This window comes from Sebastes umbrosus, chromosome 1, assembly GCF_015220745.1.
Source record: "Sebastes umbrosus isolate fSebUmb1 chromosome 1, fSebUmb1.pri, whole genome shotgun sequence".
NCBI classification, from domain to species: Eukaryota; Metazoa; Chordata; class Actinopteri; order Perciformes; family Sebastidae; genus Sebastes; species Sebastes umbrosus.
In genome coordinates this window covers 12307492-12326000 of record NC_051269.1, presented here as the reverse complement: position 1 = coordinate 12326000, position 18509 = coordinate 12307492, and the positions used below count along the sequence as shown (strand labels likewise).

The window sequence follows — 18509 nt, the reverse complement described above, 5'->3', positions numbered from 1 at the left end:
GAAAAGGAAGTCTTGGCCCGGATATCCGCTGACTACACCTGAACCCCCCGTGGGGTCAGTGGTCAGACCGATAACCAAAAGAAAAGAACAAACAGAGACTCTGATAGAGGAACAGGGACTCTGTACTTGAAGAGTGTTGGGCAGTCAAGGCACTAGAGTGATGGGCAGTGGCATTACAGGAGAATGACCCCCAGCGAAAGCTTATAAATGATCCTTGCTGGGACTCAGGTTGGCTCTCCACTGAGGCACCTGGGAACAAGACTGCAGATGATGAGAGGGCATCGGCAGGAAGAGCTACCCAAAGGGGACTAAGTCACAGGACTAGAAGGCCACCAAACAGGTGGAAGGCTAGCCTACAAGGTAGTAAGTAAGCAGTAAGCTGATTTAAAGCTCTGGAAATAACCAAACAGGAACTGAAAGACATTGGAGAATAATTTGGAGAGCTGCAGCAGGGACTAATTTGGCCACAGGATTGAGCTGTTGAGTGGCCAAGACTTCTGCCAGCTCGGGGGAGCAACTTGACAAGCCAGGGTTTGTAGGACACAAGATGGAGTGCTATAGAGAGAGCTGCTTCTATCTGGATGCATTTTGGCAGTAAGTACAGAGCCACTTAGTGGTGTGGGTCAACTCAGCCCCCTCATCCATGGAAAAAAGCTGGGTCAGCCGGGTCAGTTTTTTTTTTTTTTTCAAAATTCTGGCAGCTGGCAAAGAGTAGCTGGACCAAAATGTAGACAGTGATACTGCACATATGGTTAAAGACAGTCAATAAACAAGCTCACAGTTGGTCATGGGTTGGCCGTCAATACAGGCATCCAATGGTGCTGAGGCAAGACAGCCGACATGTTTATGTAAACCAGTAGCTGAGGGGATAAGACGACTGGCAGGAGCATGAAACTGAAGGAGGACAATGAGTGGAGAAGTGAGGCACGACGAAGCCTGGACCATTATGATTACAAATCCCAGTGGGACAGTCTGAGGCTGAAGAGGGAGATGATATAGGAGCCACAAAATGACACCCACACCCAGTCACTGCGGTATCCAAGCAATGTTTCTAAACATCCCACTTACACTCTGAAGTAGGCTGCCTGTCAGAATGAAATATTCAGTAGTTTGGTGGAAGGTAGATTAGATACTAAAGTGGGAAAAAAGTGAAAAACATGTCTCCCCATGAGTCATCTCCACTGGAAAAGTGTTTTGGTTTTTATAATGATGCACTAAAATTGGTGAGTGGAAATGCCCTTTAATTTACAGTTCTATAAGCACAGCAGAGAGTTATTCCCACACATGAAATGTTGACCACTCTGCTGTTTAATCTCCTTTTGTTGGGTCTGTCCTGTCTGGGTCAACAACATTTCAGTCATGTAATCTTCTCAATTAAAAAGGGCACACGTTTTCGGATGTCTGTGTCCTCTTTGTCCAGGTCGTGGGTTCGTCTATGCAGCTGATTGGTGATCACCAGGCAGAGGACCGCCAGCTCATCTCAGAGGTGGTGTTGGCTAAGCTGAGCCAAGCGCTGGCTGCCAGGACATCTAGTGCTTCACGCTCACCTGCTCGCTCCCCTCAAGGCCAGAAGCCAACTACTGTGCAGCCCCAACAGGTACAGGCTACTGAAGTATATGAAATGAAACCAGTGTATTTGTAACGGATGACCCAAAATAAATAGCTACACTGGCACATGTTCATACAACATTTGCTTCAATTCTCCTAGTGAGTATATGGAGAGGCAGGTTCAGAAATCCAAGAGGTTAATGTCTGCAGTCAGGCAAGTGCACAGATTGACCCACTCAAGCACCTGCCCCTTTGGCCTCTGACTAGATAAGTGCACTTTTTTCGACAACATTTTTTTTTCTGATTTTACATTTTAGGTTTTCAATTTGAAAACATTCCCAATTAAGTCAAGTCAATTTTATTTGTACAGCCCCAAATCACAAATTTGCCTCAAGGGGCTTTACAATCTGTACAGGATACGACACCCTCTGTCATTTTACAGTACGACCCTCCCATCGGAGAAGGAAAAACTCACCCCAAAAAAAAACCTTTTAACAGGGAGAAAAAAGAAAAAATGGAAGAAAGAGCAACAGAGGAGGGATCCCCCTTCCAGGATGGAAAGACGTGCAATAGATGTTATGTGTACAGAGTAACAACATAATGAAAATACAACATAGACAATCCATATGACAAAAAATAATACATATACTGTGAACATATGTGAGAATGTGGATCCAGGTGAATGTCAAGCAGCTTCCCGGCGTCGCCAAACAGAGCCAGAGCAACACTACCTCCACTTCACGCCAAATAGATAGAGCCAGAGCAACACAACCTCCTCTCCACGCCAAACAGATAGAGCTAGAGCAACACAACCTCCTCTCCACGCCAAACAGAAAGAGCCAGAGCAACACAACCTCCTCTCCACGCCAAATAGATAGAGCCAGAGCAACACAACCTCCTCTCCACGCCAAACAGATAGAGCTAGAGCAACACAACCTCCTCTCCACGCCAAATAGATAGAGCCAGAGCAACACAACCTCCTCTCCACTCCAAACAGAAAGAGCCAGAGCAACACAACCTCCTCTCCACTCCAAACAGATACAGCTAGAGCAACACAACCTCCTCTCCACACCAAACAGAAAGAGCCAGAGCAACACAACCTCCTCTCCACGCCAAATATAGAGCCAGAGCAACACGACCTTCTCTCCACCATGGAACCTAGAGAGAGGACCATATTTTTGTATTAATTCACAGTTGCTTGGTAATGTAAACGTATGTTACCCATGAAAAGAGTGTTGTAATGCCCGACAACTGCAGTTGAGCTCTAATTATGCGAGACCATCCCTTCCTCTTCGACCTCCCTTGTCACAGCCGCTACAGTTAACGCACGCAAATCGAGCGCCCTGCGGAGCAGCATCCAATTCTCCCTGACCTGCCTTCACTGGTGACAGGCAGCCAGGTAACGATAGTGTTTGTTTAGGGCCTGGATATTGGACTATAGCCACAGGTCTTTCTGTACTGCCAAAACATTTAATATGAATATGAATTATGAGCTCATACGTACAACCAATGATTCTTGTGTGAAATTAATCTCTCCTTCCCTGCAGGAAAATCACTTAGTTGTAGCCCTTCACAGTTCACTGCTGATTCTTTACCAGAGCCTGCTTAACCATGTTTGCCTTTCTTTCCCACTCTCTCTCTCTCTCTCGCTCTTGTTTTTCTTTCTTTCTGTCTCTCTCCCACCCCCTCACTCTCCCTCAGAGTGCTGCCCTTAAGGAAGGACTGGCAGATCCAAACAGGACCTCCGGCCAGCGCCCTCAACCTCAAGGTTGTCTGAACACTGTTCTCCATTGTAATACAAGTGCTGCCACTGTAGGGCCAAAGCATGTCTAGGATACACTGTCTGAATCAGTCATGGGAGCGCTCACTCTCAGACATCTTAAGAGATGTTTTCTGAAATGAAGTAACTAGTATTTGAAAAAATGCTCTGTCAAAATAAGCACTGCCATTAGAGAAAAAAACTCATTGGGAAAAAAAATTCTACTGTTGGTAACTAGAAAAAATTAAAAAAATTAAAACGGAAATGAAACTTAACGACCAAGATATAACCTGTTAATTAGGCGGATTTTGTTACCTTTCACACAGCCAGGCTAGCTGTTTACCCCTGTTTCCAGTCTTTGTGCTAAGCTAACCATCTGATGTGCTGTAGCTTCATAGATAACGTACAGATGTGTCAGTGGTATCAATCTTCCCATCTTATTCTTTGCAAGAAAATGAATGTGTATTTCCCAAAATGTCAAACTATTCCTTCAAGAATAGGAGCAGTTTGTATTTTATCTGCTGTTCCTTGAAGATAACATTGTCCAAGAAAAGAAGAAAAAGACTGCCTGTTTGACCTACTTGTCTCTGTTTAACTTGAATTATGAAGCAAATGTCCAGTGCTGTGCATTCAGCCAGCCTGTTGAGTTTAATCGCAGCCATAGAGTCTGTGTTAGTGTGTTGATGTTTGTGCTCAGGGCTGATCTGTTAAAACGTAATGTGCCTACTAAAAGCAGTGGTAAACAGCGTACAACGTGGTAAATTAACAAAGCCATTATTATCGGAGTCGTGCTGTTAATGTGTGTGTGTGTGTGTGTTTGCATGTTTGTTCATTATCTTGAATTCCTTTTTTTCCTCATTTTTGCATGAATGTGGCAAATGCTAGTATTCCATGTCGTGTTTAATATGTTTGTGCTGGTTGTTTTAGGAGTGCCAGATTTTTACGGTTTACAGGATTTATTAGAGATAAACATGTGCCTATACAGCATTGAGGTGTTAAGATGTGCAAACCGGATTACATTTGCTGCTCAAAGACAATCATCTAACGCTGTGAAAATGATTTCACAGTGGCAGACAAGTTTATTTATAGATGGGTGTTCTGTTTATTTTGTATATGGAAAGTGAGATCACTTCTTAAATGTGCTGCTCATGATCATTGTGCGAGTTCTGGTCAGCTCATTTGCGTGTCTGTCCTTTTTTTTTTTTAAAAAACCTTTGTACCTTTAAATTCTGTACATTGTTTGGTGCAAATCAGTTTTATAGTACACACAAAGATTTTTCTTTCTGTCAAGCAACAAAGCGCCCATTTGCAAGACCTGAATGTTTTGTGAATAAATGCTCGGTGTTGTCTTTGGTTGTAAAATTAACTTTGATTGTTCTGTGTTAAAATACCTTGAGACAAGACAAAGTGGCTTTATATGGTACACAACACATATATTTCTTGGCAATTATAATTATCTTTGCATGTTCATTTCCTAAATTGCTTGGATCCGGATCACTGAATTACTATATATATTTGATCTTCATCCACCATCTGGCTACAGATATTAGTCTGTTCTCCTCCGTCGTAATCTTTCCTGATTGATATAAAAGAGATTTAGTTTATGCTTTACCAGTTTGTTAACTCGGACTGAACTGCCTCTTCAGATAAAGCAGTCAACAAATATAATGTACAATTTAATTAATTCAATGTCTGTATCCAAGCTAATTGTTATTGTGTCACCCTTTACAAATTATGTTTGTACAAATTATGTTTGTACAAATGGTATTTTCTTTGGTTTTTATGCGTCGTGAGTCCCAAACAACCATTGGGATGCTTTATGACAAACTCGTAAAAACGTAAGATTTACTGTAGCTGCCTCACAGTGACGACTCTCTGAGAATGTGTGGGATGAATTTTCATGAAGGTTTGGTCGTGATCATGTATATATAATGTCATTAAAATACAAAATCTAAATGTTTACAGTACACATAAATGAATATACCCTTTCCAAGCTGTCTTCAAAGAAACCTTTTCATTGAGGTTTTAGCATATAATTTACATACCCAGCTATAATCCTGCCTCCTGGAAAATGAATTATCAGCCATTGGAAACTCATCCCTACCCAGTCACTTCCTGTTCTGCATGTGTAATCATGTGTTTCTTTTGTGCTGCATGATAGGTTGCTTTGCTGCACGTGTTTGTCAGATGCCAGTCGTGGTCGTATCATCTCTCTTTTGTTGTTCTTTCAATTCTCATCTCCTACTCTCTCCTTCCCCATTCGTTGTCTCTTTTTTTTACCACACTCCTTCCTAACGGTCACGTGAAGTTGTGCATAAAAGCAACCAACACTTGGCATGACAGGCTATAGTCGCCACTCTTTCTCTTAAGCGTTGATCTGCCGCTCCCTGCTGGTCGTTGCAGTCCAAACACTCAGAGCCTGCTTTGCCCCAGTCTGCTGTTGACAGATGAGTTGGTCAGGGGTTTCCATGAATGTGAGAGGTCGTTATGTGAATGGGCATGTCCAGACTCAAGCTCATTATCTGTATCATGTTCTGCTTTGGTCTTTGGTGAGTGTTACAGCAGGCGCCTGGTTTTCTAACTGCTGCACTTAAAACAACAGGTGCTGGATCTGAGAAATAATGATGCTTATTTATTTCCTTGTCCTTTTTGCTTTTTTTTTTGCTTCTCTTGCCTGTATGTGTTATAAAGCCATAGAACTATAATGTAATATAATTATCTTTTCCTCTTTTTAGGTGCACCAGTGAAATCAATGAGTGTGGATGCATCATCAGAGTCAGCTAAGAGAGCATCTGAACCGGTACCAAAGCCCAGCCAGGTCCAGAAACCTGGTGCAGGTCCAGCTCAGAAACCAGCTCAGGCTCAGAAGGGCCCGGTCCAGAGGGCCGCCTCAGTCTCAAAGCCTCCAGTGCCGAGGCCTCCGCCGCCAATGACGAGAGCCACATCTGTCGCAAAGTCAGCCCCAGATTCTGCTTCCGCCCCGGCCAGAGCTTCACCATCATCCCCGGCTAAAACAGCCGCCGCCGCCGCAGTTGCTCCACGCTCTCCCCCAACCAAAGCAGCAGCACCCATGGCTCCGGCTCCGGCTCCGGCTCCGGCTCCGGCTCTAGCTCCAGCCTCGGCCCCAGCCCCAGCCTCGCCCTCAGCCTCAGCCTCAGCTCCTACCACAGAGCAGCCCAAGCCCCAGCCTCAGGGCTCCCCATCCCCAGCTCCTGGCAAACCAAAAGAGCTGCCCCCCAAACCCGCACCCCCTGCAAAGCCCATCCCTCCTGTACGCAGGAATTCAAAGCCTCAGCTCCAGCCAAAGCCACAAACCCCGCCTCCTCTCAAAGCTTCCCCTAAACCCCAGCCCCCCGCCCCAGCACCCACTCAGGCCTCAGATACTGCCTCAGCCCCCGCCCCAGCACAGGTTCAGTCCCCGGCCAAGGTCAGCCAGTCCCCGCCAAACGTCCAGTCTCCAGCTAAGGCTCAGCCCCAGGCCAAGCCGGCCTCTCCTTCCCAAAACCCTGAGCCTGAAGGTGAAGCTGAAGCTGCCGCGGCTGAGGCAGAGGGCCTTGTGGATGAGCAGCCAGGATCCCAGCAAAAGGCCCATCCTCTGCTGAAGTAAGAGCCAATACTATCAACACACTGTTGATAATGCAAAGACATGCATTTCAATGAGCCACACTTTGTGTTCAGGATACAGAGTTAAAAATCCATTCCTCTGTAGAAAGATAATATATGTAATTCCAGTCATTTTGCAAACACTAAACTTATCAATACAAGTTTTTGTTTTTAAAGTGTGTGTTAGCGTGTCAATCCCAAGTGGTAACCTGCTGAAATGAATACATTAAAGCTTTATTTTAACCCTCCCTATTTAGCATTTATAAGCAGTATATAAACAATTAATTGGTGGTTTACTATAACAGGCTGGTCTCATACACCGTTCAAGTTATGCACTGTAATTTGTGTTTATCCCAAAAAAATCAATTTGTGTATATTTCATGTAATCATGAACCAGGAAATATAAAGAGCGACAAACGCCGCATAGCAAGGAGGTCAGGGTGGACGGGTGGGTCAAAAAACACCAGACTTTCGCCAAGGAGACCGATGTTCATACCTCGGGTGAAACCAGAAATCAATGTTGATTTATTTGTCACGTAACTTACGTACTTAAGTAACGCCACTTCCGGAGTTATTTTAAGCCAAACCACAATTTTTTCCTAAATCTAACTAAGTCGTTTTGTTGCCTAAACCTAAAGAAGTGGTTTTCCTGTGAAGACGGAAGTTAATTTTGAAAAGACTGTATGCATGTACCGAGTGGAAGATGAAACGTGTTGCTGGACATTCGTAGGAAAAATAATGAAAAAGGAGGAATAACTTTTTCGTAAGCTATCATACGAACCGTTTTTTATGAAAATATGTTGACTATAATGTAGTTTTAAGCAGATATAATGTCTTTGTAGTGTTTATTGATGTATTTGTCACAACTTTAACCCGTGAAGCATCCATAACTACATGTTGGTATAAACAGATAATAAATGACAATTTGATAGTTGTAATTATATCAAATATGTCTAAAATTGTCCTTATATCTACATATAACTACATTATAAACAATCTATTACATGTTCATATACTGCTTAAATATGATAAATAGGAGAGGGGGGGGGGATTAACGTACAATGTTAACATTTTTGTAATTTTTTTCAAAGATCATTGTACAAATATTGTGTTTGTGACTTTTTGGCCCTCTTACACATTTCCCTGTTTGTCTTCCATCCTTATACCTTTCCCTCTAACTTCCTCTACTAACATTCACATAATCCTCCTCCTTCATTTTCCCCGAATCCTGTCCTTCCTTCCCTCCTTCCTTCCCTCCCTCCTTGCCCACTTGCTCCCCTCCCTCTCTTTATCCCTTCCTCCTCCTCCCTCCCCAGTAAGTCCCAGTCTCTGACCAATGCCTTCAACGCCTTCAGCGACTCCTCATTCTTCCGCGGGGTCTCAACAAGCACCGGAGGCGACGGCCAAGACGAGGCCAAGGCCGAGACCATTCGCAACCTCCGAAAGTCCTTCGCCAGCCTTTTCTCTGACTAGACATAACCCAACCGTAGTCAGCCCCTTATTGATCCCCCCCAACCCCCACCCCCTTTTACCGCTGGCCAGTGATGACTTGATTGACATTAAATGTGAACCAGTCTGAGATTAAACTTTGTGTGTTAACTGTACTGTATTCCCTCCGTCCCGGTCCCCCTACTCCTCCACTTTCAGCTTCTCTGTGTGAGTAACAGTGAGGCCTGCTGGGTAGGATGTTCAGCGAATGATGCCGCGCCAGAATAATTGGACTGAAGGAGTTACGTCATTGATATAGAAATAACAAAAATATTTATTTTTCCCAGAGCAAACTCTTTCTGAAGTATATAAAAAAGTACAAAACTACAGATGGAATGTACATACAGTATATATATATTTATATATACTATATATATACATTATATGAATACAAACATATATAACTATAAAGGGAGATAAGCCAATAATAGAAAAAAATAGCACTTTGTCAGTGACATAACTCTTTCATTCACTGGCTGGATTTATACATATTTTAAAAACGAATCAGACATTTGATGGTTTCCTCCACAGTGAATCAGTTTTGGTCAGTAAGTGAAAGTATGTGAAAGTATGTGAGTAAAAACGTCTTTATGGATTTGTTCCTGTGTAAATCCAGCCGTTGTGTCTCTGGTCCTTGGCTACTGACCACTGGGCTCATCATCGCTGCCCCTTCTTTTTGTCTCCAAGCCTTGAAGTTCATTGTCGTGTGAGGGAGTCGGAAATCTGTGTATGTTCATCTGTGTTCAGTTGTTATGCATGGCTCCTCCAAGTGGCTCGGTGTGACGTTTGGAGCAGAAGGGAGCTCTATCAGTGTTGAGTTTTGCCCTCCGTTGCCTCTCTCTACTCTCTCTCTCTCTACTCTCTCTCTCTCTAGATGTTGTAGCCTTATTGTGAACATGTTTTCAATTCAGCTACGTTCGTTAGCTGTGCGGACCTGGGTCGATTACAACTCGAAATTCATTCATTTACTTCACGCGTTTGATTAAGCAAACTGTTGGGGGCAAGATTGATTGCAGCTGTTGTAGTTGTGGGAGCACTGGGATCGAGCCGAGTGCACCAGAGTGAATAAATCAATCCTCAATAGTAACTGAATGCATTTCAAAGAGTAAAAAAGACTCACGTCTGTAGCTGTGACTGGTGATTTCTTGTTTCACCTCTGTGTAGATCTATCAACAGTATTGTAATTTGTTGATTATTCTCATGAAAAGACATTGAGACAGTAGTGCAATAACACCTCGACGTGACTGTTGAGCGCTGTCACCCTATTATAAATATGAATATGATCATACATACAGGACCTGTGTATCTGTTGAATACCGTACTCTTACATTCCCTTTAAGATTCCTTTCAGTCGCGACTTTCCAGGTTGCTTTTTACTGCAGTCAGACGCCGGGTTTCAGATTAATAGGCCATATTAAACTGTTGGTTTATCCTGTTTGTGTTGTGGGCTGAATTTAAGGCAACCTGGAATGAACCCAGTACCTTGACTGGTCATTTTCAGTTGAGCTGCTGCATTTCAAGTTCATATGTGTTAAAAAAACAAAAAACAAAAACAATCTCAACATGTAAGAACCCGCATATCAACCTGTCTGCTTATCCATTTCCAGTACTATGTTGCAAGTAGATTATGACATATTGTATTTGTATGTATGTATGTATGTAAGTGTCATCTCAGGAGTTTATTTTTTGTAATATATTGATTGATTTATTTATTTTTTTGAGGCTCCATATTTATGGTACAGTATATATTGTTTGTTTTGTATTGTGTTTTTATTTGTAACGCAATACTGCTTTGCATGATCTGGTGACTGATGATGTTTTTTTTCCTGTACAGATAAAAGTTAATAAAGATGTGGTTCCATCATTCCACTGATTCACCAAGTAACATTCATGCTGATGTTTGCGTCGTTTGTTTGAGGGACAAAGTTTTCTTTAAAGAGCCACATATATATACATATCAAGTAGGGTCATGTTTACCGTGTTCACGAGAAGAGTCCATATGAATGCCCCCCTCTTGTGGTATTCACGGCATAGTAAGTTTCTGAAAGCTCAGAGTTCACGAGTTGTGACGTGTTTGTTGACATCAGAAATGGCGGATGCCATGGAAGTTAATTTTCCGGTGCATAATAAGTTAATATATTGTAATTTTAATCGTATATTGTGTTTCTTTGTAATTTCATAATATGTCTGAGGAGAATGTTGATATTCCTAACTTTGTAAATTGTTATCCTCTGTGCAGGCCACGGTGGTGTAGTGGCTAGCACTTCCACCTCATAGCAAGAGGGTCGCACGCTTGTGGCCCTTCTGTGTTCTCCCCGTGTTAGTGTGGGTTTTCTCCGGCATGTCTCAAAGACATGCAGGTTAATTGTTGACTCTAAATTGCCCGTAGGTGTGAATGTAAGCGTGAATGGTTGTCTGTCTCTATGTGTCAGCCCTGTGATAGTCTGGCGACCTGTCCAGGGTGTACCCCGTCCCCCGCCTTCGCCCAATGTCAGCCCTCTCCAGCGCCCCCGCGACCCTGAACAGGATAAGCGGTTACAGATAATGGATGAATGTGTAGGCCAGCCATTAGGAATTATGGGCAGGGGGACAGACTTTCCAAATTGGGCCCCTCATCCACCCCGACTCCAGGTCGTCTAGTTTCATTTGATACCAGTATCTTCACTCTTGCTTTAAAACTGAGCCAGCTGGTTTTATTTGCTAGTCTGCCTAGCTCCTCGCCTTTGTACGTACAGCTTTGCCTATCTGCTGCTTCTTCACACTTTTCTTTGCCTTTCATTTTCTTGTTCTCTCAGTACCTTGGCTTTTATTTTTTGAAAAATTATATTAAAAAAATTATAAAAGCCCATATTTGGTTCCTCTGGCCCATTCTAATGCCACTATGCCATCATATGTACTGATCTTAATTATTGCGTATTTTAATGAGTTTGCCTGCCTGACTGTAAACATGTAGTGAATTATTGTAAAGGAGAATTAAGCTTCTAGTGCGTTTTTGCCCACACAGTGTGTAAATATAGCTATTCATATTTAAAACCATCTATTCCTGACTGATCACAACTTTTGTAATTAAGAATCATACACCTTATTATTTATTTATACCTTCATTGTACAATTTAACAGATTTAATGTATAAATGCACTCTTATTCAATGGAAATAAACAATGTTATTTTAAGGGGGAACATGTTTTTAATCCCAGGTCTTATCAAGCCTCTGTATTGATTTCAAATTAAACTATTTATTAAATAAACATATGGCAAAAGGAACTCTGAAATAACAAAACATGTGAATCACTTAACTCTAATTGTGTGAATCTAGTTAATCGACTCAACTTCTAACCATCTTCGTCTTCATCTTCACTATCATCATACATTATCATATAGGAAGTTCCATTATATCATATTTATTTTTTATGATTTGGGACATTTGAATCCTGTATGCGCCGACCCTTAGAGCATTTCCAAAATGTTGAACTTCTCCTTTAAGATTACAAAAGTAGTATAAAGTGGTGACACGCTAACGTTACCATGCTAAGGATTCTTAAAGCTACCTTCTTTAATAATGTCCCATTGCTTCATTTAGGTCAAAGATGAAGCCTACAAATGTTTTCTAGACTCAAATAACCTGTGGCACTACTGATTAATGCAGATTTATTTAGACATGACTTCGTCTGCAGGCCAACACTTCGTAGTTCATTATTATAGCTGAAGTTTGGGAGACACTGACAGCAGACTAAGAGAAGGATCCACATTCAGGCAGGACTCTTCATGGAGCCCCTGAGAGTGGACGTCAACCGAGCCACACGAAGCCAGCAGCATCACACAGCAAGTCTGATATGAGGAAGCTGCAGCAACACAGCAGTCCACTCAACACACTGAACCGCCTTCAGCACCACAATGTCTACACTCCACTGCTTTCATCTTGAATACAGTTAAATAAAAAATAAAAAACTCAGACATGTAAAATGACCCTATGTTATGTCAAATAATAATTAATTACATACATTTTGAAAGTGTATAAGGGCTTACAACATTATGATCAAAATATATGATGGTCATTCCCATTCTCAATTATGTCTCATAAGTTAAGCAGCAATTTTTGGGGTGATACCATTTGTTACACAGATTTGATTCTAAATGTAACCATTTTTTTACCACTCGTGAATTGACAAAAATGATCAAAACTACCTCCAAAATACCACATTGAGACACCAAGACCTTGTGGCCTCTAGACACCGACAGTCACGTTAACATTGCCGTTGCTTAGCAGTGGTGTTCTCACGACTTAACCACTTGAAGGCATATTGTGTGAACACGACTTCCCATGTTGTAAACAAGAGCTCACAAGTTCCATTTGTGGTCCACAATGTGTTACAAACTGTGGGCACTGAATGATATGAGTACTTAACAAAGTAGGGAGGGTCTAAGGAAAAGAAGCTCTTGAGTTGCATTATGGGAAATGTAGGATTCAGTGTTTTTTTTGGGAGTCAGGATATCCTGGCCTCTGCTGTTTCAGTTTCAATGGAAGTGCAATACTAAATCACTGGAGTACCTTATTAATGTATACAGCAAATACATGCAGCTGCTTTTAATGCTAACAACTAGCATGTTAACACTAATTAGAAATTTAGATATACGAGACCTCTTACAGGAACTACTAAAAAGTGAGTCACAAAAAAAAGGATAATTCAACTATGTGTCTGCTAAGCTCAGATTGATTAGAGGTGAGGACTGCAGCTGCCTCTCCATGCCAGTCCTGGACCAGTATACATCTTAAAGTGTCATGAAGGTATCAGGAAGATACAGTGTGTCACAAGTAAGAAATCAGTGAGGCTTAAAGACCTGTCATTACAGAGACTGCCTTTCAATGGGTTGAACTACCTGTGCTGAGCCAGCAGATGGCACTACATGCGTGTGGAAATATTTTATATGAGTATATTTGGCCCTGTTTGCTCTTCTCCTGCAGGTTCATGTAATTGGAAAGCGGGCCGTGAGGTGTGGTGGGGCCCTGCACTTGGGCTAACTGGGAGCACCAATGTTCCAAGTCATTATAAAAGCTGCCACCTTAGATCTCTCAGAGAGACTCAGTGCACTTTGTCTGGATGCTAAATGTCTTTTTGCAATTTCATTTATAATTCTGTAAATAAATCAGTGAATTTAAGTGCATTTTTGGTGTCTCTCTCTCTTTAAATGCCGTGGCCCTTTGAGCCAGTCATGACAGCAAGATCTATAACACTCTTTAAATTACCTTGCATATGTGAGTTGAAAACCATCACTGATGTCAATATGGACCCTATTATTATTATTATTATTATTATTATTATAACGTGTTGATAAAAAAGGTTATAAGGTGGCAACAGTAATGATTGTAATAATGGTTTATTGTTACTTTTTGTTTTTCATCTTACTGCTCGGCTCTCATATGCAACGTATCCTCATACAACGGTACGTATGATATCTTACATAAAAGTTATTCCTCCTTTTTTGTTTGTTTTACAACAAATATCCAGCAACACGTGTCAATTTACACTCATTACATGCATACAGTCTTTTCTAAACAAAACTTCCGTCCTCACAGGAAACAACTTCCGTAGGATTAGGCAACAAAACTACTTAGTTAGGTTTAGGAAAAGGTTGTGGTTTGGTGTTAAAATAACTCTTAAGTATGTAAGTTATGTGACACATAAATCAACGTTGATATCTGGTTTTATAATTAGATCCACCCCGACCTCCTCCCTACACAGCATTAGCCCCTCTTTATATTTTCTAGATTACAATTACGTGAATTACACACAAATTGATTTTGTGGGATACATATGAATTACAGTGCATTACTTTTCGTAGATAAAGCTACTACATACAAACACACATCTACGATATCCAATCAATAACACCCCAGTCTTTCTCCTGATGCCTACGTGTTTTTTCATTCCTACATTTTTCTCATGTGTTTCTTATCACGCTCTTTCATGTCCTACCTTTGATGTCACGCTTTTCTCTATTACATAGAGCTATAGGAAAAAAGGGCCCTTTCAATATGTGCCACACTAACAGTGTTACATCTTTAACACAAACCGCACCATTTACATGTGAAACTGGCAAAAAGTATACTGTACGTGGATGATGAGAAACGCATTCACTGATCCTCTCACTGTACACATCGATGTACAACTAGGACAGCGGAAACACGCTCTGCTTTCGGTTCTCGGGCCATGGGACGGCCAGTCAGCAGAGATCTGTGGGAACGTCTCCATCACACTGCTCATGGGGACGTGGACGTGGGCGGCTAACGCACCAAAGCAAGCCTATACTAGCCAAACCCTGTTTGTCTTGGTGCTCATCCCAACCAACTGCTGAGAGTGAGGGAGTATGAACCAATCAGTACATTGGTTGAACATTATAACATCAAGATTAAGTATTATGTCATCCAGTGGGAAAATCAATCCACTTTAGCATATGTCTTTGTGTCAAGCACCATCGCTTATTTCAATGGTTTAATTTTTGTCACCACAGTTGGATTTTGAATAGCGAGCTCCCTTCCTCGGCCTGAAAACATGTCAGTTCCACTTTATAATAATTAGAGTGTCGTGGCAGTAGTAGGAGAGTCCTGTAAAGATACACAAGCACTCATGATGAACATCTTCAGATACCAGAGCTCCAGTCCCATGGGACTCCACCCTATAAACAATCAGAAATTATTGCTTGCTGTTTTTTTGTGACAGCAAAAATCTCAAGGGTGTCTTTTTTTTTTTTTTTCAGTTCAGCAGAAATAAATTCTGCGTGGGGAGGACAGTTATACATGAGAGAGAGAGAATGTGTGTAGGTCTGTAAATAAGCAAAGTGTGCCAGCTGTCTTAGTTCACAGTATTGAATAATGATAGATCAAAGGCAGCTGAAATCAAGCTGGCAGTGAAACTAGAATAATTGAACTTCCTGCTTTTAAAACAGTGATCCCACAAGTCTGTGTGCGCAGCAGTGTTTCATGTCTTTTGTGTTTGAAAACAGGTTGAAAAGACACAGGAGTTAAACTTCACCTTGGTTTTAGAAAAGCATCACTGCCATGTCAACTACCTGTTCACATGTTTTGCTTTGGGCTTTGTTTACACTGATTTCTGCTTCACAGACAGTCATTTGTTTTCTATTTTTGGCTGAATTCTTTGGGCTGAAATGCAAATCACGCATACAAAATCTCTAACTGAATAGAGTAAGAATTGAGTCCTTTCATCAGCCACATTGCAGTGTCATTTAGGGAGCTGCATCCGTGGAGCAGACGGGAGGTCAGAGGCTGGTCAAGTGACACTGACAAAAAACAGGAACATTTATTTCTTCATGGTAGTGGAAACGTTTACTCACCAGGCTGCTCTGGCGCCTGTTGTGTGTCTCGGTGTGCTACTGGAAATGTCAAACCAAATCGAACCAGAATGTGTCAGCTTGTCAGGTGAACATTTACCCAGCGGATCTCATGTGATGCCACATTTGAGTGTGAACATCTAGTGCCGGCATAAGGCATCGACCATATAGGCGGTCGCCTAGGGCACCATCTTCTGGTCGCCCTCTAAAAAAGTTAACTAAATTAAATCCGAATTTCGCCTAGAGCACCAAAAGGGCTAGAGTCGGCCCTGTGAACATCCTCGCAGTTTCATGCGTCAATGGATATTTAATGATATTTACACCTCAAATGCCATGAGTAGGGTTGAATGCTGAACATTTTAATTTGTGATCAAAGCTCATGTGGATATTATTACATTAAAACATCTAACACCCTAAAGATAACAAGATGTGACCTCAAGATCAGTGGGTTTTAAAAAAAAAAAAGTGAAAGACCATGTCTGCTTTCAGCCAACCGAGTAATGTAGATTTCAGTGTATAGTTTAGGGTTAAAAATAGAGTGAGGTTTAGGTCGGGGTCAGTCTATCATCAACAAACTTACAGAGGCTACAGAGATGCAGCACGTAGTGACTATTGGGCTAGTTGTGCATCTATTTCTGCACCTGATAGAGTTTCAATGGTTGACAGTCCAGATTAAAGTTTATTAAAAAATCAGTAAGGTCAACTTGTAATCGTGACTTTTTTTATTTTAGACTTTACCACTTAGAAAATGAATGCAAGAACGAACCGTCTGTCCTCTACTAAACAAACTGTTAGTCAATGAACACTCATAGGGTTTCCTTGACTGACTTTGGGCTGATTTAAATGTCAAATTGTCTCTCCACTATTACTGTCTTCCAGCAGGTGAATTCAGTCACGTCTGATGAGGCCAAACCATGTGTGTAGACATGATTGTGATGCCAGAGATGTGACTGTAAGGTCAGACTTAGTCCACTAGCTTATTGACTAAGAAGGGGGAAACCCTACACAGTCAGTCAGCAGAGAAAGCCAGCAGTCATTCATTGAACGTTAGGTCTTAGGAATAGGTCGACATTCTGTGAAACACACTTAATAAGCTAACTATTTGCTTTCTTGCCGTTAATTAGCTAGGTGTGCCTAAATATGAAGCTAGCTTAGCACTAAGTGTGTGTTCCAATCCACGTACTTCCTGAAGTGCACTTCAATGTAGTGCACTGTGTGCACTCTGTACTCACTTGAGTAGTGAGTAAATTTCAACGGGGTAGGGTCGTCTCAAATCGAATACTCTGCGGCGCGCTTACCGGAAATGACGATCTAAACATTTCACCGCGGCTGCTTTGTTGAAGAAAAAATGAAAGCAGAGTGGAAATTACGTTTCCAACGTCGTCGCCAACGATGTGTCCTCCTGTTGGCTGAAAATGCACCGGTATGTTTACGTATTGTATTGTTTTATTCTGTTATCTACGTATGTTTGAATAGTGGTCGTGGTCCCGCCCCTTCCGCTACGTAGCCAAGATGGCGACAATTGAGTGTGAAAAAGTGTCCAGCGTTCCACACTCAACGATTTGAACATTTTGAGTACAACATCCGGGTACTTCGAGTGCACTGCATTTTGCCGTACTTCCCAGTGTGAACGCGCTTATGCACTCAAAATAGTAAGTGTAAGTACAGAAGTACGCGGATTTGAACACACTCTAAGACTTGAAACTAGGGGAAACAGCTAGCCCGGCTTACATTAGGTGCAGAGGCGGCCGGCAAATAGAGGGCGCTAGGACGCTGCCCTCCCTGAGTCACACACAAAAAAACATTACTACTACTACTACTAATAGTAATAATAATACAAATAAAAATTATACAAATTGTCAATATCTGTGTGTTTTAAATATGGAATGCACCCAGTAATATGTGTAATTTGATTGTAATGTGTAATTTGATTGTAATGTGATTATATTTTGTATTAATAATCTGAATCTGTAAAGTAACTAAAGTTGTCAGATAAATGTAGTGGATTAAAAAGTCTAATATTCCCCTCTGAGATGTAGTGGAGTAGAAAGTAGCAGAACATGGAAATACTCTAGTAAAGTAGAAGTACCTCAAAATTGTATTTAAGTACTTAGTTACATTCCACCACTGAGTACATTTTATACTGTTGTGTTTTTTAAAAGCATTATTTACTCTTCCTGTTGGAATAAAATAATTGTTAATTATTTAACTGAAAAGTAGTAATGTGTTTTTGATACCAATTGGTATCACCAATTGATACTGACCCATACATCTGATTTCTTTTATCCAACAACCTTACAAACTGAAGTGTAAAACAAAACCCCAAAAAACTACAATTTGGCTTAAAACTAAAAAAATCAGTGTTCAAACAAAAAATACATATTAATCTATTTAATCTATAAATGACCTGTCTGTCTGAACTGCAGTAAATAATAGCTCCAGCTGGCTGGACGGTAATGTGATGCCTCTGCTGTGTCCTCAGGATCCCGGGCGAGTCGTGGAGGGAGAGAGAGAGAGAGAGAGGGAGAGAGAGAGAGAGAGGCAGGCAGCAGGCAGCAGACACAGACCGCAGCAAACAGCAGCAGAAACAGCAGCAGCATGACCAGAAACCTCCACAGCAAGCAGACCTGACCACACTGACACACTGCGACGACACGACGGCCACGGTTTCCACAGGCTGAGACACGCAAATCCACGCAACTATAAGACGATTCAAGCTTCAAGAAAAGCAACTCAGGCTGCGTGCCTCTGCTCTGCGCCTCCA

General features: G+C 41.6%; 1 protein-coding gene and 1 long non-coding RNA gene across 3 annotated transcripts in view; one reads left to right on the top strand and one right to left on the bottom strand.

The window, feature by feature from the left end:
- Positions 1-10289, top strand: part of syn2b (synapsin IIb) — a 94202-nt gene extending 83913 nt beyond the window's left edge. For both annotated transcript variants that reach the window (XM_037781949.1, XM_037781958.1), the window contains exons 10-13: positions 1421-1597; positions 3250-3316; positions 6043-6910; positions 8227-10289. In XM_037781949.1, the coding sequence (XP_037637877.1) occupies positions 1421-1597; positions 3250-3316; positions 6043-6910; positions 8227-8383 (1269 nt within the window). In that variant the 3' untranslated portion in view covers positions 8384-10289. The remainder of the gene's footprint in view (positions 1-1420; positions 1598-3249; positions 3317-6042; positions 6911-8226) is intronic.
- Positions 3786-18167, bottom strand: LOC119495497. The gene is made up of 3 exons (XR_005208501.1): positions 18153-18167; positions 15934-15939; positions 3786-3871 (listed from the first exon to the last, which is right to left on the bottom strand). It is a non-coding gene; the product is annotated as an uncharacterized LOC119495497 (long non-coding RNA).
- Positions 18168-18509: the final 342 nt, after the last annotated feature.